Genomic DNA, 22,552 nt, shown 5'->3' on the forward strand with positions numbered 1-22,552 from the left:
GCAGCCCAGGGACAAAATGTAGAAACAAGGAGTAAATGGAACAGAAGCATAGAAACATACAAAAGAAATAGTCATGTGAAACATGAGTGAGTACAAGAATGCAAGGCATAAAAGGTACGAGGGCACTGGCAATTTCAGAACGAATAACATGAGTTTGCAAAGGTTCTGAGTCAAGAGGTTCCAAAGCAGAGTGCACCTCAAAGAATTTAATCTAGAACACTAAACAGGATGGGTTAGAACAGAAAAAAATAGTCAAGATAGTATATAAATACAAAGATTTTTTGTTTTTAAGGTCTGGGGGGAAAAAAGGGAATTTCTGGCAGATGAATTTGAACTTCTAGGTAAATTCACTAGACTGATATATAAAACAGACTCTTGCACCTGTGATCCCTCCTTAATTCAATGGCCTAATACTTAGACTCAGGCACCTGTAACCTATCTTCAGCCGTGCCATACCCTTTGGCATTCTTCATTTGCTATATCTTTAGCTTTGAACATGCCCTGTGACTTTTCTCTTCATTTACATAATGCATATTCATCTCTCAAGATTAAGTTCAAGCAATAGTTACATCATTAATATTTATTTCTATCCTCTTTTTGATTTTCAGCCCTCTGGGATCTTGAAGTGTACTGGTAAATCTCAAATCATAAAATGGATTATACATGTCACAATTCTCCAGGAGGAAATGTAAATCTGATGGTAACAACTATGTCTTTTAAAATCATATCACTTGATATCACTTGAACCTGAAAGCCTATGAAACTAAATCCATGAATGAGGTAAGACCATCTGTCAGAAAATAAAGCAAAACAAGCATTACAAAGCTGGTAATTACCTAGAGTAGAATAGCTACCACAGGAATAGAATAGTTCAAATGTATAATACATAGTCTGCTACAGAAAAGAAAAAGACCACCAAAGAGTGAATAGCATGGCCCCATAATACTCACATTTACTACATTTATTTTTCTCTAAAATAATGATAGCCACAAGAGCAGAGAATCTGGAATTAAGAATTATCCAAGAGGGCCCGGGTTTATAGCTCAGGAGTAAAGTGCTTGCCTAGCCTGAGTGAGACCCTGGGTTTGATTCTCAGCACCACATTAAAAACAATAAAATAAAGGTTAAATTCTTAAAAAAAAAAAAAAAAAAAGGATGAAAGAAAGAAAGAAAAAAAGAAAAGAAAAATAATTATCCAAGAATAGAAGATGGAAAATAGGAAAGTAAAACAGCTTCTAGCTGACATAATCATAAATTTTTCATAAGTTTTAGGGAACATTGATAAACTCCTCTGAGAGCTTCAACTTATTCATTAAAATGGAGAAAACAAAACCTATCCAATAAAAGTCCTTCAGGGGGTAAATGAGAGTATTATACTGGCACATAGCAAGTATGAACACTATTTTACTACAGTTCATGACTTTGCAGACTCCTTACACTGAAATATTTAGAACTCTTGATCTTTTATAAATGAATTACCAAGTGTCTTTAAAGTTTGTAAACTTATTCTACCTCCGTTTACTAACTGGAATGTAACTTTATTCTGCTAACAAATCATCCTTTGATGATTTAGCAGAATAAATTTTAATCATAAATTTTGAAGAGGCTGAAAATAGGGTTCAAGGATGGCAAAAAGAGCAAATCAAGTCAGACTGAGGAAAGAAAATGAGAAAATACTTAATACAGGTCAAAAGAAATGAGGTATAAATGAGCAAATGAGTTGGTGGGAAAATATTATTATCTGAGAGTAAAATTTTAGAATTTCAAATTTTTTTAATGAAATAGTTTTAAGAGGCAATAACCCAACCACTCAGAAGATTGAGGCAGGAGGATAGCAAGTTTGAGGCCAGCCTGGACAACTTATTTGAAATCCTATCTCAAAATAAAAAATTAAAAGGATTGGGGATGTAGCCCAGTGGTAGTGCCCCTGCATTCTATCCCCAGCACTGGGGTAGGGGAGAGAGATAATGAGGTCTGAAATATGGTTGAAAGTCAAATGGCAATAAAGGACTCTGGCATGAGAAGCTTCAACCCAGGCAACTAGAAAGAATATGTAACTGGAAGAAATAGAAGACAAGTAATGAAAAGCAGAAGAATGTTTGGAGGTAGGGCTGTGAACAGTAAAATGGTTCTGATTTTAAAAGAGGGCAAGCTGTTCAAATGAAAGAGAAAAAGGAGCTGAGAACTGAGGATATGGAAGCCCCTTCCTACCTTGGAAGAGTTAGAAAGGATGATTTGTTAGCAGAATAAAGTTATATTCCAGTTAGTTAATGGAGGTAGAATAAGTTTACAAACTTTTAAGACACTTGCTAATTCATTTATAAAAGATCAAGAGTTCCAAATATTTCAGTGTAAGGAAAAAGTCTACAAACTCATGAACTGTAGTAAAATAGTGTTTATACTTGCTATATGTCAGTATAATACTCTCATTTACTCCCTGAAGGACTTTTTATTGGACAGGTTTTGTTTTCTCCATTTTAATGAATAAACTGAAGCTCTCAGAGGAGTTGAGCAATGTTCCCTAAGCTTCACAGTGATTAAGTGGGAAAGATGGCACATTAAATGTGGCCCAAAGCACCCCAAGACCCAAGCTCTTGACCCTCCTATTCTTTGCTTTACATCTGCATAAAGCTTTTTCTCCATTCACATGACAAACTAGATTCCAGTGTCTAAAAAGCCAAGTTGTTGTCATCATTTACCAGATGCTGGTTGACTCACTGTAGCCCACTACAGCATGACAGCCTAAGGCTTTAGCATGTGATTTTATTTCTTGTCTGATTTCTGCCCACCATGCGTCTCGAGTTTCCGGTTCATCTGAAAAATAAATTTTAAATCAGTTCACTACTCAACAGCACATTGTCTTTATGAATAAGCAATGTTGAAAATAAACATATTATTTGAGATAAAGAAGTACTGCTCTACAACATTTTTAAACTTAACATCTTTAAAATGCTACTTCTCAAAAAGCATAAGATTTAACATTTTTAAATTGGTTGCTAGAAAGCAAACCACTCAGCTGTTTGCTTTATTACTTTAAGGGACACCTATAGGCATGTATTTTATTAGATACAACTTAAAATGTAGATCTAGAGTTTCCAGATTCTAACCTTCACCAAGATAATACCCTATGTCTCACCTGTGTGACTTATGTGTCACATCCATAAAGTTAATAAAAATTCTGATTTCATTCCTTTTTTTTTTTTATAATCCACTATAGTCTGGGTTTTTTCAAATACAAAGACTTGTCAATGTTTAAAGAAAAAAAGTTGTGCTGGGTCTGTAGCTCAGTGGTGGAGCGCCCGCCTCGCACGTGTGAGGCACTAGTTTCGATCCTCAGCACCACATAAAAATAAAGTTATTGTGTCCATCTACAACTGAAAAAATATTTTTAAAAAAACGGGGAGAGAGAAAGAGAAAGCTATATGCAGCCATCCTTCTACAGAGTTGTGGGTGCTAGATCAAGTGACATGAAATAAGGGGATAGGTCAATAAAAAAAGAAAGCAAATACATCTAAAAGATTATATATATATTTGGCTAATGTATAGAAGGACAAATTTCAGATTGAACGTAATAAACTTTTATATGGCTCTTTATGTCTGAGGCTGTATGCTCAGTGGTAAAGTGCTTGCCTAGCATGCGGGAGGCCTGGGTTCAATTCCTGGCACTGAAAAAAAAAAAAAAAAAAAAGACAAGAAAAGCTTAGACTAGCAGAATTATATTTTATTGCCACAGGGAAGTCTAATATTGCTTGCAATGGAGCATTTTAAAAGTGATAGCTGTCACACATACTTCCTAATCACTTGCATTTAGCTGCAAACTATTGGTGAACAGCAGCTGCAAATTAGAGTTAAGTTTTTACCAGCAAAGATGTTAAAAACAGAACTCAACAGTCTATAATTAGCATATCCTGATTTGTTTCTTTTTGTGGCCTATTCCTATCTGGGAACAATTTGAAAACTTAATCAACTTTAAATAGGGTGCTAAGCTCTTATTGTAAAAGGTTCCACAGAAAAAGAACTATTAAAACTGAAAACCAAACAATCCAACACCACTTTCTATTTTTAAATTGCAGTATATATCCATTTCAAAATAAGTAGAGTAAGTGGAATTATACTCACTATTAAAATAGTGAAGACAGCAAAGTAAAAAAGATTAGGAAGCTTGTTATAGGTCACATTCCTATGAAGTGATTGTTTCCTCCACAGGGAGGAGAGCAGCAAAAGGTAGAAATGAGGAGATAAAAGCCAGAACTAAAAATTATGCCAGCCAGTTCTTGAATTTAAGTTTTGGATCCAAGACAGAGCTACCCTAAAACTTTCTTTCAGAAGAAAAGAAAGAATACAGACTTCAGGAAACTGAGGAAAGATCAAAGTACACGATAAAATAAAGAAGGAAGAGAAATAGAAAAGACTACAATCTGTTAGCACTCAATACTATGAAATTAAGAAATGTGTGAAACAATTAGGAGGCCCTATTTTGCACAAATACTACATGTCAAAGTTTTTCTTCACATTCGTAACTGAAATGTGTACATAAACAGCACAGATAGACTTTCAAGCTCAAATTTGCTTTTTCTTCTAAGACATACGTGCTTGTGAACCACTCTGAACATCCATTTAACATCCTTTCCTAAAAGAGAATCTTTTATAAGACAAACAATTACTCAAGTTGTTGTCCTCATCTATCAAATTATTTCTGATGCTGAGAAAAACATATCACAAATAACAATAGAAGCATAATTCAGTTTAGAAAATAAGTGTTTTCCTAAAAGACTACATGAAATAAAAAGCCCAACTTCCTTAAACTCACTATTAGAATCTGCTACTTACTTTTTAAAGCACTTGGGAAGTTTAAAATATTATTTCCTAAACCCAATAATTGTATACTATATTTTTTAAAAGAATAGATTTTCTTACATTAGGTTTGCCTACATCTATACCATAAGTAACATGCAGTAGCTTCTCTGGTTTAAAAACAAATTTTACAGGAAATAATCCACATTACTTTAAAAATTAATTTTAAAAATGGAGAAAGCTACTTATTATTGTAAGTTAAAAAAATATTTATTTAGAAATGGCCAACAATTTAAATGGGAAAATATGTAATAATTCCTATGAAATACGTGTAACCACATAGAATACAGAAGTTACCTTACATCAAACTTACCTTGGTATAACACATATAATAACCAGGTAATTAAACCAAACACCATGAAAGAGTAAGTGGTTGATTAAAAAAAAAAAAAAAAAAAAAAAAAACACGGAAAAGCTGAATGCAGCGCACGCAAGTGGAGCATTCATATTCTTCTGACAAATTCACAAGCAGCCTTTATTTTGACACATGAGCCACACAACTGCACATGGGAATGCCATTATTGTATTTAATAAAGTATTTACAAGTTTAATAAAAAGCTAGAGAGTTACACAGCATGGGAGCTAAGGAAGCAAATGGTATATGTCCATATCCAGATAATTTGTTAACTTTGGTTTTTGGCTAAAGCAAAAGCTCAAGGAACGAAGGGTTTGCAAAGCAGATTCAGCATACAGGAGCCAGGAACAGTGATATTTTGGCGCATGCTTGGATCAGGTGACAGTACAGACTGAAAACTATGGCAGCTCACTGAAATGGTTACAGAAAGTAATGGCCCTAGATTCTAGGTGAAAGCAAGGCAAGCATACAGTAGGGAGCACTTAATCACAAATTAGTAATTGTATTAACAATAATAATCTATAACAAGGAACCAAAGGATGAATTTTGTGTCTATTAAATTTAGGGGTTATTTAATTATAATAAAATTAAGATTAATCAATTTATTTAATATTGAAAAAAAAGTGAAATTGATCTTAAAGCCTTTATTACACTCAGGCCAGAGATAATCCAGAGAATCCTCAAGAGTAATTATAATTAAGACTAATTTATTAAAAATAAGAATTGAGATACATCACAGTATTTAATTCTATAATAGAATTTTTAAATTTAAAAACTGCTAACTATATTTTTATAGGAAACACACTATTGAATCTGAATTGTTTTAATTCACCCTACAAAGTTAGAAAATTGAGAATCTACCATAGTAATATAAAAGCAAAACAGAGTTTGGCTCAAAAATTTATGGCAACTATACCTGCCACATATGAAACTGGATACAATTTGGTTATTTGAAGGATATACAGCTGAGATGTGTGCTCATCTTGAATAGACATTTCAAAGATATTTTTAAAAAATAATATATATACACATCTTCACTTTAAATACCATGCTCCTCCCAATAAACTATAGAATTGTTTATAAGATACCTTTTAAGAAAAATTAAAATTTAATTATTATATAAATTATATTTCACACTATTTTAAGTTTTTTTCTATGGGTCTAAACTCTTCATAGATAATATCACAAATCTTTTAATATATCCTTTTAATTGCAGGATGAGCTGAGCTCTAAATCAGTATCTCCTTGATGTCTTTTTTAGGGATAATGTTAGCACATGCAGGCCAACATCAGAATTAATTCATTTATACTACTATTACTTTCTAGAGCCCGATCACAGCTTGATATCTTGCCATCTTTTTATTATTTTATCTTATTTCTGAAGTGCAGATGAAACGGGTAAAGATTCTTAATAGTTTGTATGTCAGAAAGTAAAAAACTGGTAAACTCAACATAATGTGCCTTTATTAAACTCAATCCCTTTGAGATTTTAGGTTGGATCAAGTAAAGGTTTTAAATACAATGGTAATCTATCTCATTAAGGATAGCATGAAAAGCTATATTCCCAAATACCCGAAAGTAATATTCCAATCAATAACCTTAAGAAAGATACATTTCTCCTAATGAAAGAGAAATAAGAGAGTTTAGGTTCAAAGAGTTTATAACCTCAAACGAGGTGGGGATTAGTAATAGACTAAGAAAAGGAGTCTCATTATGGAAGGTGTCATGTGCAAATACAGAGCAATCAAGACCTAGTTAGAAATTTGGGATGTTAGGATGGTAGCTGGCACATAACCCATGTTGGACTATACTGGAGTCTTTGTTACTTGTTTAAAAAAAAAAAAAAAAATTCTGATATGTAATCTACTCAACTGTGGAATTTCACTGTTTCTATATATAGTGCAACTACATATTCATTATTCCAAAATTACGGGTAATATAGAAAAGCTCATATATTATATCGGTACATTTATGCATTCTTGAACTCTACGTTCTTCCTGAAAACTTTTTAAAATACTGACAATCAAAAGTTGCTCAACTACTTTAGGTTTAGTTTTTACACATCTGCTCATAAGTACCTCTAACATAAAATAAAAATAATAATTGCTGAGATTATCAGATGAATTCAAGTTGCAAGAGAACCTAACCCCCAACTCCATTTATCTAGCACACATGTGTGTGCATACACACACACACACACACACACACACAAACACACACCAGAAAATAGTATAAGAATTAGCCAAGACCAGGTGTGTGAAGAGGACATCTGCCTTGCAGTGTTCCTTCCCCAGCACCAAATACAGTGCTCCCTCACCTTGCAGGCACTCCACAAATATTCACTAAATAAAAAGATTTTACCAAAAATTAAAAAACAAGAAAAAAAATTTAGATAAGCAGACTGACATACATATTCTATAAATATTGTTAAAATTAAACGTTTTGTGAAAATATTCATACTTTTCTTAGTTTTTAACTAAATTTTTGCTTCCAAAATATGATGAATTTTCTAAACAAATATTTTGATAACTAACAAAAAAATTTTCTAATTTCAAACAACTATTATAAAGTTTTGCCTTATCCCTAGTAAAAATTTATTGTATAGTAAAATAAACTTAGGTATAATATGTCCTAAAATCTATGATTCGTCAAAAACATACTTTAAAATTATTTAAATATTCTCCAAAACAAAAGTTATTTAGTTTTTCATAAAATCCAACTTGTTTTTACCAATTCAGGACTTAAATGATTAAAAGCATTTCAAAAATATATAATTTCATTTTCAAGCCAGATTATATAACTATTATGTATTTCTCTCTTGCTACTTCCTGAAAAAACATCTCAGCTGACATACATCCCATACAGAAAAAGAATATAGCATATTTTCCACAACTACACTGAGACCATCACTCATTAAAAAATTTTATGTGTGACTATCCGGAAATAGTCTTTATTAAGAGATAAAGCAAAAAAGATTATGCCCATTTGAAAAACAATGGGCTGGGACTATTAATATTTACTCTACTTTTTATAGTTCAACTTTCCAATAAACTTGTGTTTCCAAGGACAGAGTCAATGGCTAACTGAAAGCTTATAATTAATTATAGGATAATCTCTCTCTCTCTCTCTCTCTCTCTCTCTCAGCTGAAAACTGACACTAGCTTGCTTCACTTGCCACATTCCACTCATTACCTGTCCTGTTGATTTTATATTCTCAATATTTCATTAATTTGTGTTTAAGAGTATAGATTCTGAGGCCAGGATGCTCAGGTTCACATTACAGTTCAAGTCACTTTCTAGGTGTCCATACCTTGAGGAAACTGTTCTGCTTCATTTTGATCATCTACAAAATGGGATTAGTGTCTCCCTTAGAGATTCATTTTGAAAATTAAACAACCTGCTATTATAAAGCACTTAGAAGTGTGTCTGGCACATAGTAAATTCTCAATAAAGTTAGCTCTCCTTTAAGTCTCCTTTTGTGAATCACCTGTCTCCTTATCTCTAGTCTTATTGACTATAGTCAATGATCTAATGCAAATATAACCATGGATGCCTGTTTTGTTGTTGCTGTTGCTGTTATTTTTCTGTGTGTGTGTGTGTGTGTGTGTGTGTGTGTGTGTGTGTGTGTTAACCCAGGGCTCTCTACCACTGACCTACATTCCCAGTCTTTTTTGTTTTTATTTTGAGACAGGGTATCACTAAGTTGTTCAGGCTGGCCTTGAACTTGTAATCCTTTTACCTCAGCCTCCCAAGTCTCTAGAAGACCCTGTCTTATTACTGTGTGCTTCTGTTCCTGGCATGTCACAAACAACATCTGTAAATATGCCAGAAGTCAGGGCACCTGCCTATAATCCTAATTACCCCAAAGGTTAAGGTAGGGGGTTAGCAAGTTCAAGGCCAGCTTTGGCAACTCAGTGAGGCCATTTCAAAATAAAAACTAAAAAAGGCTGAGGATGTAGCTGTGTGGAAGAACACCTCTGGATTCAATCCTTAGTACTGCCAAAAAAAGAAAGAAAGAAAGATAAGAAAAAGAATTATAAATACAGTATATTCCTTCCTAACAGCAAGATTTACCATTCCTTTCTCAAAAACATAAGAACCACCAGGTGTGGTTGGCATGCCTGCAATCCCAGTGACTTGGGAGGCTGAAACAGGAGTATTGCAAGTTCAAGGCCAGCCTCAGAGACTTATCGAGACCCTCAGCAACTTAATGAGACCCCATCTGAAAATAAAAAATAAAAAGAGCTGGGGATGTGGCTCAGTGTGTTAAGCATCCTGGTTCAATCCCCAGTACCCAAAAAAATAAATAAATAAATAAATAAAAGAAGGGGTCAATTCTTCCTGCTCTATAAACATATTTTCTTTTACTGTAGTTAACACAAACTTAAGATAGCAAAGCAGGAAAAAAACAGACAGGGGAATAAGCTAAACTACAGAAGATATTTTTAACTCAGTGGCAAACGACTTAGTTAAGGATGATGTAACTACGTAAACATCATCAAAGAAGTACTGGCTGAGATACCGTTCTGCTAAATGCTAGAAGTTTTAGAACCACATACAATGTATATATTTTTTCCCTTCTGGTACTGGGGACTGAATCCAGGGGCACTTTAACACTGAACTACACCCAGCCCTTTTCATTTTTGATTCTGAGATGGGTCTTGCTAAGTTGCATAGGGCCTCACTAAATTGCTAAGGCTGGCCTCAAACTTAGAATCCTCCTGCCTCAGCCTCCTGAGCTGAGGCAAGCACCACCATGCCTGGCACAAAGTATGTATTAACTGAATATGCTGCCTGCGATATAAGTCTATGAGAGTCTCCTATATATCTTTCCAATCTGAACTCAAGAATTGCCACCTCTGTAAGCCCCCTGACACCCAGTTAATCATGTCTTCTTCATCTAGTATAACACCATACTACACAATATATCATTTAATAATTTTATACCTCCCAAGAATATGAGTTTTGTGAAAGCAGGGGGATTGGCAACCTTTGCCTTCTAGTATCTAGCAAATTATATGGCATAAAATAGTCATATGTCACTCAAAAATAGGGATATATATGTTCTGAGAAATGCCTTGATGGATTTTTATCATTGTACAAACATCACTACATGTACTTACACAACTAAGCTACATCATCAATTGGGCAATAATATATTTATGGACCACCATCATATACAGCCAAAAATTTATTATGCAGTGCATGACTGTATGTGCTTATGTGACATATCTACCATATTTATGAAACAGTATTGTGTGGCATAACATGCTTTCCTATATCTTTCTACATTTTAATGTTTCTGAAATGAGACTGTCTAATAATTAATAAGTATACTTAATGTAGTATCATTTCTTTTTCCTTTCTCTTGGAAGGCTACAATGTATCACATGATACATGATGTCAGAGAATCCTGGAAATTCATTATGAAGGAACAATTCTAGCAATAACAAAAACAATACTAACAATTACTTTTCTAACTAACAAGTTCAATTTTGATTTTCTATTATAATATAAAATAGCAACAGCTAAACAGTCCCAAATTACATAGGATACATAAATGATTTGAATATATATTTACCAAAAACATCATATTTTCTTCAGAATTATCAAGTGCTTTTTCCTGAACTAATATCAAAACCAACCTTATTTATGAAGATGTACCAGCTATTACAGGCAAATCCTAATGCCTCATCAATGAGATGAGAACAATTAACTGAAAATATCATTGGTATGTTCTTTTAACATTCATTAATATATCTATATTTTTTCTTCATATACTTCTCACCTGGCATTATTTTAAATGATGGCAAGATATATTCCTTCCTCAACCATGTTTCTTTTTGTCAAACTCTGTAATTCTGCTTACATGAAATAATGTCCCCATGTCTATAAGATTTAATTTTGCCTTTCCCACTTTTTAAGACTGTTCTATCATTTGACCAACATATATCTCACCCTGAACACCTCTGACCTTCCTTAAACTATTAAAGATCAATGCACTAAATGTATTTTTTAAACACAACCTTGTTCTCTACCCACTGTACTAAACTGAACATATTTTTAAAATGTATAGCTTCTATGAAATAAATCCAACAAGATATTTCTAAGTTTCTCATTAAAAGTTAATTATAGAATACTACACTAAAAATGGTAATTTTAATTAAAATCAATGACAGCATGATGGTAAAAACATGAATAGAAAATAGAGGCAATTTCCCTAAAGATTTACAAATTGACACCAGTCTACTTACTGTAAAGGTTGGACCTAATCAGATTGTTTAGCAGATTGAATTATGATAAATCTACATGATGAATATGACTTGCTTCAGAGTCAAACATGCATTACTTACATTAGAGTTTATCTCTTGGACTCCTACAAACTCAAAAGGTTTATAATATTGAAAAGATTATGGGATATTATCTAAAATACTAAGCCCTTTGGTGTTTTTGATTTTCTGTAAGATATACTTTTGGACCCAAAGAACTGAAATTTTTCTTTAGGCAAAATATCAGCTTTGATACAGAACTAAAATAGTTCTATAATTAAATTTAATTCTAAGATAGTAATATAAAGTTTAGATGTTTATATTAGTAAGAGAATATGCTTTTTTCAAAAAGAATTGACTGGTTCTGACTCTAAACCACATCATCAGCTGTAAAGTTCTCTTAGTTTGATTTCTTGAAAAGCTATAAACTATATCAATATTTAAATGGCTCAAAAAGAAAAATTATATTCTCATATGGAAGGAGAAGGAGGAAATGTTATAGAAGCTGTTAATCTCCAAAGAAATCTGCTCTTGAATTGCCAAATTTGGAACAGCTCTAGAATTATAAATAAAAATGCTAACAATTACATTTTTTAGAACTTTAGAAAACACTAAGTATATTCCACTCATATCTATATATGCAGTTTAAGTCTACTTTTTAAAAGATTTATCAAATTAGTCATATATAGTTATTACTTAACAAATATTTGCTTAATCATAAAATTAATGCCTGTATAATCTCCCTGATATGAAAATTGTCCAAAATATATAATTTAATTCTCATTTGAAAGTTAGTCACAAAAGAAAAGTCATTCATAATTTATGGTATTTCTATGGTTTTAATTAATTCATTTTAGTTAACACATTTTTATATCTGCATTTCCATGGAAATTACAAGTTATTACATATGTATTGCAGAATATATCTTTGTAACTGAATTGATATTAAACCTATTTAATCTAGAACACTTCTAAAAACTTCACTGAGCTGCCATAATTTTTGTCAGCATATGTAGTACTGAATGACCATTAAAATACCTGAATTGAAACTATTCCAGTCTAGTAGTTTGTAAGATCTTGTGTTACCCATAATTCCGACAAAGGCTGAGTTCAAAACAGCAAATTAGTAGATCAGTTTTAGGTGGAGAATAGTAGGATAAAACAAAAAAAAAAACTATAAACAAAAACACAATTGACAATACCACTCGACAGGAACTGGAAAGACAGACAGCAGAGTTAATAAGAAGTAGAAATAGAAAGGAAAGAAGAAGCATGATATAGTAAACTAACATTAACTAGTCTAATTGTTTAAGTTAATTACCTTGATTTTTTTTAAACCACCCCATTCTTCACCTTTATGCTCCTGTTTACTTAATAGTTAGCAAAGGAGAAAGTTCAAAAACAGAAAATTGCCAAATAATCCAAAGAGTTTGGTAGGTGGTAGTGCTTCTAAAATATTATTTTTTTCCTTGTATACTGAGAATGAAATAAAAATTTCCAATATTCACTAGTCAAAAAATAGCTAAAAGATTAACTTGAGGGTGAAAACAGTATTTTCAACATTGATACATATATATCACTACCCAAGTTTCTATTAGCAGAATGACTTAGTGTTACAAAATTACTACATCGTCATTATAGTAGATGCTAATCCAGAGTTTAATTTTCTCAACAAATTAACATTTTTTCATAAAAAAATATTTAAGCAGTTTAGAGATTAACAAATGATCTTAAGTAAATGTTCCTTTTTAGTGTATAATACATACATAAAACAATCCAATGAATGATATTTTAAATCAAAGTAAGATACTATTGAAATCATTAGAATATATAATTGACATGTATTTAACTAAAAGGAAAAAAAATGAAAATGTAACTCATACACCATTGAAAGCATTTATATGTATATGCCCATAGTCTTTTGGGAATAGTCCATTAATAACTGAAGAATTTCTATACCTGAACTGAAAAACTATTCTGAAAGTGGGGAGAAAGGAGGAAACTGGTGACTGCTAATTACGACACAAAAAAACATTCTGTAACAGGATTCTCATGTTCTTCACTGGACCTAGATTCTTACAGTTGTAACAAAGCTATAATAAATTGCCAGGTCTGATAACCCCCCTCAAAAAAACAGTCTTTTGTTTAAAAATAAATAAATAAATAAGTGGCATTTAAAACACACCTCTACATGTAAGTTTATTTAAGTAAACTTTGTTCTCCCAGACTCTACCATTTATTCAGAGTACATGGAAGCAACAAAATAAAATAAAAATGTTTTCATTTTAGAAGATATTACCAATGACTGAAAATAACCTTAAAGCTGTTTTTGGAATCTCATTAGTAGATACCATCTATTAAAATACTGGAGTCAAAAATCCATAGAAATATAGGTGACTAGCATTGTGTCACCCAATTAATGTCACGTACCTTAACTAGTATTTCCTTAAACTTTCCAAAAAATTCAAAGTCCTAAACACAAAGATATAGAACTTGACAGTCCCCAATATCTTACTACCATAAAGTAGCATTAGTCTTAATTTTTCTCTAAGAAACAAAGAATACACAAATACTACAAAGAAGAAAAGTTCTTAAATTAACCAAAAAAAAAAAAAAAAATGGGGAAAAAATAAACCAAAGAAGAAAAAGAAAAGACTGGTGCTTAAAGCCGTATTTGCTAAGCTTCTGAATTAAGTAGACCCAGCTAGCACTTCTTCTCTGAGTAGTATTCAGGGTCCTGAATAATTGCATCCTCTCTGAAATTAACTCACACAAAATGAAAGCACGCAACATGGATTAAATATTGAAAAAGCTGAAAGAATGGTAATGCTATAAATCCTCAAAATCATTATCTGCAATGTTTTCCACCCAATAATTTTAAAGGATTCTACTTTTTTTCATAGTTCTCAGTATAAGCATCACAAAGATATTACTTCCCAGGGTGACAAATTAAAACTTTCAAAAATATGTATGTACAGATGCCAAATAAGAATACTAATATAACTTCAGTTTTAAAATATGTCATCAAAATTAGTGACTTGAGCAAATGATTGAGCATCTAGATAATGAGAGATGCAAAAATACATTCCATATGTAAGTTCCTACCATTTCTCATGCTTATTTTAGATTTAGAAAAATGACCAGAGTATTTCTAATCTAAGGGCCTGAAATTACTGGGGCTTTGATGACTATCTTCTTTAATAATTATGGTCCCATGTTTTAAAGTGAGCTACTATTCTCATTTGTTCATTTACATAGAACAAATAGTTACAAAAAAGAAACCAAAAAACCAAATATTAGTTTGTTCTTGTTCTTTTTAATTTTTAGATACTGTACACAATATTTAAAAGGATACCTCTTTTTAGAAACAAAGAAATTAATGATAAAAACATATTGCTAGTAAAAAGAATTAACATCTTAAATTAATGACCATAATGGTCAAATTGTAAAAATTTTCTATCTTCCCCTGTCAAAGAAAATTGCTGATTCAAAAATCATTTAGGAATTTCCTTAGCCAAAAATAAATCAAGATGTGCTTGTTTTACATAGAAAAGTAACTAACATATACTTTTACTGAGTTTGATCATTTTTTAATGAAGATTACTACAAATATTTTAAAGTAACATGTGCCAGTTTATACTTTCTTTTCATTTTTTCTTTTCAGATAGATTTGGTCCATAAAACATAAAAATCAGTTTTAATAAACAGAATTTAAATAAAGGAAAGCAGTAAAAGCAAGAACATACCAGGATTGTGGATACGATCCAAAAGTTTCACAGAACGTGCACTAACAACACCTCCAACGTGCACAAGGAATCCAGGAGGAAATGCAGTCAGGGTAAAAAATGGAAATTCCTAGTAGAAAGAAAGGGAAAAAATATAACTGTCCACATGTGAAGTATAAAAAATTTGTTTATTAAATACATTCTATACATTAAAATAAAAAGCTATCCATTATACATTACAAATATTTTGTAATTAAAATTTTCCACATATACAATATTAGGCAGACTCCAAAGACCCTTTTTTATCAAATCTCATTGTGAAAAAAATGTTTTTAAGAGTTCAAACATGAGACATCTGGAAAGCACATTTCCTACTCTAGTACAATTTTACAATGAGATGAGAGAATAAGCCAACCCCTCTATTCCATTATCTATTTACTGCCCTCTCAAGCACATCCACAATATAAGATACTGGTAAGGATTCCAAAGGCTTGGGGAAAGAGACCTGAAAGAAAGTGGGATGAATGGAGGGGGAGTAAGAGGATGAGCAGTGTGGATTAAGAGGAATGAGAAAGGAAAAAAACAAATTCCAAGTCAAGGTGTGCAAAGCATCACAGTGTGGAAATATTTACTATCCTCACTCTGTCAGCAGCAGTAACAACTGCAAGTACTTAAACATATATTAAGAAAAGAGGAGGACTGACATTGTGGCTCAGTGGTGGAATACTTGCCTGGAACGTGTGAGGTCCTGGGTCTGATCCCTAGCACCATAAGCGGGGGTAGGGGGAAGGGCAAAAAGCAGAGGTATGGAGAATATGTGGTAAAAATATGTAGTAAGAGTTAAGGAGGCAATACCATTCCACAAGGTCTTCCAAACTTTATTCTCCCCTTTTCTCTTAAGGACAGAAAACCTCTCAACTTGAGAGACAAGGAGAAAAACTCAAAAGAGAAATGAAAAAGTAGGGAAAGGACATTTATAGGCATGTACCCAGAGCGGGTGCAGTGTACATGCCTATAATCCCAGCAACTCTGGAGGCTGAGAAAGGATTGCAAATTAGAGGCCAGTCTGGGCAACATAGTGAGATTCTCAGCTATTTAGAGAAACCCTATCTCAAAACAAAAAATACAAAGGACTGGGGATGTAGCTCAGTGATAAGGTACCCCTGGGTTTAATCCCCAGCACCAAAGAAAGAAAAGAAAAGAAATTACACCCAGGAATTAGTTGGCTGCTCAAACATACAGGCCCCCTTCACATTATACAAAATGGAGGCAAGTAATGGGAATTTGTTATCTGACCTGTCTGGCTAGAAAATAGATGAATGTAGCTCCCTCAACCAAAAGTCATTTACCAGTAGCCTCAACTATTTTTGAATGTAACAGATCTGGAAATATGCAAAACAAAGCTCTTAATAGTCAAAAGAACTATCAGAGCTACAAGTATTAAAGTTCATGCAGTTTTATTCATAGGGGATCTCTCCACAGATGGTATTCACTGTTATATATAGTAGTTACATAGTTATATATGTTAGGAATGTATAATTCTAAAATTTATATTATTTTCTAGACCATGGCAGATTAAATACAAAAAATAAAACAGAAGGGACAGAAAAAGATACAAAATACTGCTACAAGCAGGCACATAAAATAGCAGCAAGATTTCTGACTGGCTGCTTAAAGCATAGAGAATACAAACTCACATAAGCATAATTCATAAAACATAGCAATCCGGAATCATTTAACATAAAGGCAAACAGTCCTGCACACATCAGTAATCCATGAAAGTAAAGTATAAAAAATGTATGTGTGTGTATATTTAAAAAAAAGTTGGTCAAAATTTAGAGGAAATTATTAATATACGAACAACAAGTAATACATTCCACTATTGTCATGTATGTAAGAAATAAATTAAAAAAAAAAAAAGAAGAAGAAGAGGAGCAAGAAAAGACAACCTTATGTAAGAAAAGAGTAAAAAACAAGGTTATGGAATTGCTTAGGTTTGGTCCAAATAACAGACAGAGGGAAAGAAGGGAAGAGGATAGAGGGGGCATATATCACTTAAATATATCATAAACTATTTAGTTGGAATACACATCATCATCATCATCATCATTAATTTTTTAAAATTTATATATATATTAGTTGTCGGTGGACACCCAATACCTTTATTTTATTTTTATGTGGTGCTGAGGATCAAACCCAGTGCCTCATAAATGTTAGGCGAGCACTCTACCACTGAGCCACAACCCTAGCCCAATGAGCTATGATGCCAGCTCATTAATGTAAGTTTTAAATGACATGTATAGGTGAGCTTATGTTATTAAAAATGTTAGTATTTTCCATAATAAGTTGGGTCTTTAGGTTTGTCCCTTCTCTGTGCACCACCCCCTCCCCCAATTAGGAAAATTGAGATTCTAAAAGTACCTCAAAATACATGAGGTATGTGATGGTCCCAAAGAACAAAAAAAAATACTTTACACTTAATCTTTATACTTAAGTCTTTTACATATCTAAATGACAGACACTGAAAATAATTTTTTTGAAACTAAATGGAAAACTGCTTTCTTCTAAAGCTAAAAAGTAAATTAGGTAAATTTAAACACATTGGAAAACATATGCATATAATATTTTAGATAAGTACTAAAAGTATGAACTTAAATGATTTCTCTATTCAGGACTTTTTAGTCTTCTCCCCAAATTTTGGGAGATTAGATAAAGGAATGAGAGGGAAAGCAACACTCTAGAGCAGAAGGATAGTAGTAGTGGCTGCCCTCCGAAACATGAAGGCTCACTGCCAACTTAAGCTCTAACGTGTCACTCAATTAGCAAACCAATTCACCTTAAAATACAGAACTTAACCTATTGGAAGCAAAAATGTCACTGTTGAAGCTGGAGTTGTGGCTAACAGGTAGAGCACTTGCCTAGCACGTATGAGGCACTGAGTTCAATCCTCGGCACCACACAAAAATAAACAAAATAAAGGTATTGTGTCCATCTACAACTAAAAAAAAAAAAAAAAAAAAAAAAATTTAAAGTCAGTTAATCAAAAGTCCATCTTCAGACTATTCTCTAATTAGAAGAGTTACCCTAAGTACCTATCATCTCCATTACATCAGCACAGACTGCTGTTGCACATTTACACTTGCTCTGTGGGAAGGATGTCAAAACTATGCTTTATAGTCTCTCCCATTCCCTGAGAGAAGGGTCTATTGTTTCCAGGTTTAGATGAAAAACTGAGGTCATGAGGACCTTTGATTGATATACTGTTTCTGAACAACAAACCTCATCATCTGGTTCCCCTGTTATTTCTGGTTAAAACACTGAGTGAAAGACTTGATTTGAATCTATAGTTTGTTCATTCCATTCAACAAATATATAGATTTTTTTCTTCCACTGAAAGGACAGTTTCCTTAAATGAGCCAAGCACACCCTGCTTTCAAAGCCTAAATGTGAATTTTAGCAATCATAGAAGATATTTTCTCTAGAAGTCTTTATATTTAAAGGATCTTTCCCTGTGGTCCCGACATGGATTTTACTTGATGCTTTGGCATAAGCCATATGTATGAAGCATAAAAATATTTAACAGTGTATGATTAAAGATAGGCTGGTTGAAAAATCAATAAAACATGATTATTTTCAAAAGATTTAAATGGAATTTTTCAAAAAGATATACAAATAGTTTTTAAAATCATATACTCTTTTTATTACCAAGAGAATTTTTCTAGATATAAAACTCCATGCCAGATTCCTACAATAATTTATTGTACAATTTTAACCTACTTTTAAAAGATTATAAATCAGGGGCTGGGGTTGTGACTCAGTCGTAGAGCACTTGCCTAGAATGGGCAAAGCCCTGGGTTCGATCCTCAGCACCACAAAAAAATAAATAAGTAAAATAAAGGTATTGTATCCAACTACAGCTAAAAAATAAATATTAAAAGATTACTAATCACCAGAAGACAGTGTTTTATATCAATGTTTCTCAAAGTATGTTCCTCATAAATAGGTATTTTAGAAGAAGATTCCATGATAAAATATATTTGGGAAATACTGAGTTAAACTAAGTTAACTAGGTTTTTATACTATAGAAAATTATACACCCCAGAACCTAAAAAGTAACTTGGTTTTTTTTTTCCTCAACTTAAATATAAATAAAACTTTTACTTTAATTTTTCATCTCCCAATAACCTGGCATCTATTGCCAAGATCTCTTAATGTTTGTATAAGAAAACAATATTTTTATTTTTAAATAAATTAACCTATTAAATGAGGTTGGGCAGTGAAGTATCTCTTTAAATAAAATTTGAAAGGGAGATTTAGCGAAGAATAGAAATGAGTATTTTTTAAAAAACAATATTCAAAATGATATAAGACACATCTAAACAAATGGGAAGATTCTTCATACTTCTGTACAAATTTTTCCCAAAACAAAAGCCATTCTAGATATACGAAGCTTTGGGTTTGATCCCCAAAACTGCAAAAGCCAAAAACTATACTAATGGCAGCACAGGTGAAAGACAAAGTCAACAACCATGAAGTTTTGTTATTTATTATTCATACAGGGCAGAGAAGTAGTCTTGTAAACTTAAGTAACTACCACTGCATAACAAATGATATAGATGTACTACCTCAGCAGTTACACACCCAGCTTTTACAAAGTCATAAATGAAAACTAGAGTTCTCAACACCTTTCCTTTTAATTACATGAAGATTGTTCAGTAATGTATGCCCAATGTGTTAATGTGCCAAGATTCTAAGAATGTTTAAAAGCACATTTAAAAAGAGATTCATGCTAATTAAATCCAAAATGATTTTCATTAATTTTTCCCCTTCAAGTGAAACAGTTTTAAAGGTTCTTAAAATGGACAAGGCATATAATACAGACAAAATTCATTATATCCAAATTTAAGGCAACCTAAGTTTTTCTGTTGATGTGAATTCTAGAATGGTAATTTGATTACAAGAAATCATATACCAATATGAAGGACTTTGTAGAGAACACAAAAACAGGAAGAGGCAGACATAAGAGTATTCTGGCCTAAAAAATGACCTGCTTCTCTTCCATGTTTTAGTGTTTTGCTGTATTTGGTTTTAACATGTGATTTAAATGTATGGATGAACCTTTTGGTGGTAGCAGGTGGTATGCTTCTGAGATGTGAGAGTGGCTGAAAGGTGCTGTTCAATGGGGTATAAAGCAAAGAACTGGATACAGCTCATCGTATGGGTCTGCTCAATTCAGCTCTGCCGTTCCTGTCCTTGTCTAAAAGGTAAACTGTGCACACATGGATACCTTCAATATGAGGAAAAATAGCCTAGAAAAATAAACTCTCTTATTATTGTAATAAGAGAATCTGAAAAACATTGTTCTCAACAGTCAAAGTGTAGGAAAAAAAAAAAACCTTTGTTTTATAAAACGCATCCTTTCACAGGTTATTTACTATGCTTCACCTTTTTTTCTCCCAAATGTTGGCATAAAAGATAATAAAGAAAATTCTATACATGTTTATAGCTTCCAAATCAAACATAATAAAAGCTATGAAACTGTGTCTTAAAATAATTGACATAACACATAAAATCATGCACTGTATTAGTAGAAAAAAAAGAACATGAACCTAATGGAGCTATTAAATTAAAAAAAAAGTTGCATTATGGAAAAGAAAAAAGCTGGCAACATTTGTTAAAAGCTTAAACAAAACTTAAATGACTGAGATTAAAACTGGAAAAGCTTCTAATACAAGAAATAGGCTCTCACACATGTTTGGAAACATACCCGCCTTCTACAGAACCTATGAGGCGATCCTCCCTTAGCAATGAAGTTTATAAAAAAGAGAGAGAGAAAAATCATCCAAAAACTATAACTACTCATTTTCCCACTCAACCAATGCAAGTAAACATTAAACATAACAATCAAAATAGATGTATTATATTAATGAAACACTATATTAATCTGTAAAATTATGTAGAAAATATACATTTCTTATCTCTCAGAGGTTGACCACTGATAAAAAATAATTTTGTTAAGTAAAAATATTACTAAAGAATTGTTTTTAATAAATGCTACTGATATATTGTTTCTTCAAAAATGTTATTTCTTTATAATTTTAATGACAAAATTAAAAATGACTTCAGTATTCAATGGATATTTCTTTAAAATATTTCTAATAAATAATTAGAGGAAAACATAAAATAGTTACAGAATTACTCCAAGTCAAAAGTGAATATTCATACACAAGTTGGATTTCAAAACTATAATATTTTCAGATATGACCAAAAACAGTTTGGTTTTGGAAAGTAAATATGTACACAGAAGCATAAGATCATAAGTTCATATTAACAGTGTAAGAATAAGAATATCTGGTAAATCTTACCCTCTGCTCCAATGCTGACTGTGTCTGTTGTCTTAAAAGAGCTTTAAATGGCCCCCCTTCTTTTCCAGCACTACCACTGCCCATTCCTACAGAACATTAGCACATAAATAACAACCAAAAAATCCAACTATAGAAACAGAAAGTATAATTGCATTCAACTTCATAAATCTCATGAGTCAAAATATAAAATGATCCACACATTTAAAGTATTCAAGATGGCAACTAAAGCATATGTTTTACTCTAATAGACTAGCAAAATTTTCTTTGGAAGCAAGATGTCAAAGTTCTGATCATGGTTAGCTTTAGACTCAATGTGTTTTAAGAATTATGAAAAGAAATTATGTTAAAGATGATAAATATTTGTATAAATAAAATAAAAATCATCAAAATGATAATTATTATTATGCTAACAATTTAAGAACACTAAAAAAAAGAGAAATAGTAAGTGTTTGACTAAGAATAAATACAGAAAAGAAAAACGCTGAGATCACTAAAAATATCCCAAAATTCTCTAAAGAACATGAAATCTAGGTAATTTTTAAATTTAGTATATTTATTTTCTGATAACTTCCCATTTCTAAACATAACATCATATAAAATGGTATTATTTTGATATATGTCAACATTCATTCCAAAAAATAAAAAGAAATTTTTTGGAAAAAAAAAAAAAAAAACTCAAAAGTCACAGAAATGTAATAGACACATTACAAATGTACATAATTATGGATGTAAGAATTATATTTCCCAAGCTCGTATCTGTATTTTTTAAAACTTAATTTTAAATTTCTTTTCCTATCTTATTTTATTGTCTTGAAAGAACCACTGGATAAACTATGATCCATGAAAGCAGGAGATGGGTGAGAACCCAGGATTCTACAGATTGGAATTCATCCCACCCATTTCAAACTGAAAATGCATACCTTCAAATTTACTACAAAAACTTAAAAAGGAGCTAATTTAATTTTACATTTTTAGCTGTTCTTGG

The 22,552-nt window shown here is 32.0% G+C and overlaps 1 protein-coding gene across 1 annotated transcript in view; it reads right to left on the bottom strand.

Annotated features, from left to right (window-relative positions):
- C2cd5 (C2 calcium dependent domain containing 5) overlaps window positions 1-22,552 on the bottom strand; it is a 92,516-nt gene that overhangs the window by 38,539 nt on the left and 31,425 nt on the right. Inside the window, 5 exon segments of the mRNA XM_048787188.1 lie at window positions 2,700-2,814; window positions 12,516-12,581; window positions 15,224-15,332; window positions 20,970-21,002; window positions 21,568-21,653. Coding sequence (XP_048643145.1) covers window positions 2,700-2,814; window positions 12,516-12,581; window positions 15,224-15,332; window positions 20,970-21,002; window positions 21,568-21,653 — 409 coding nt within the window.

The sequence above is a fragment of the Marmota marmota genome, unplaced genomic scaffold (assembly GCF_001458135.2).
Source record: "Marmota marmota marmota unplaced genomic scaffold, marMar, whole genome shotgun sequence".
NCBI classification, from domain to species: domain Eukaryota; kingdom Metazoa; phylum Chordata; class Mammalia; order Rodentia; family Sciuridae; genus Marmota; species Marmota marmota.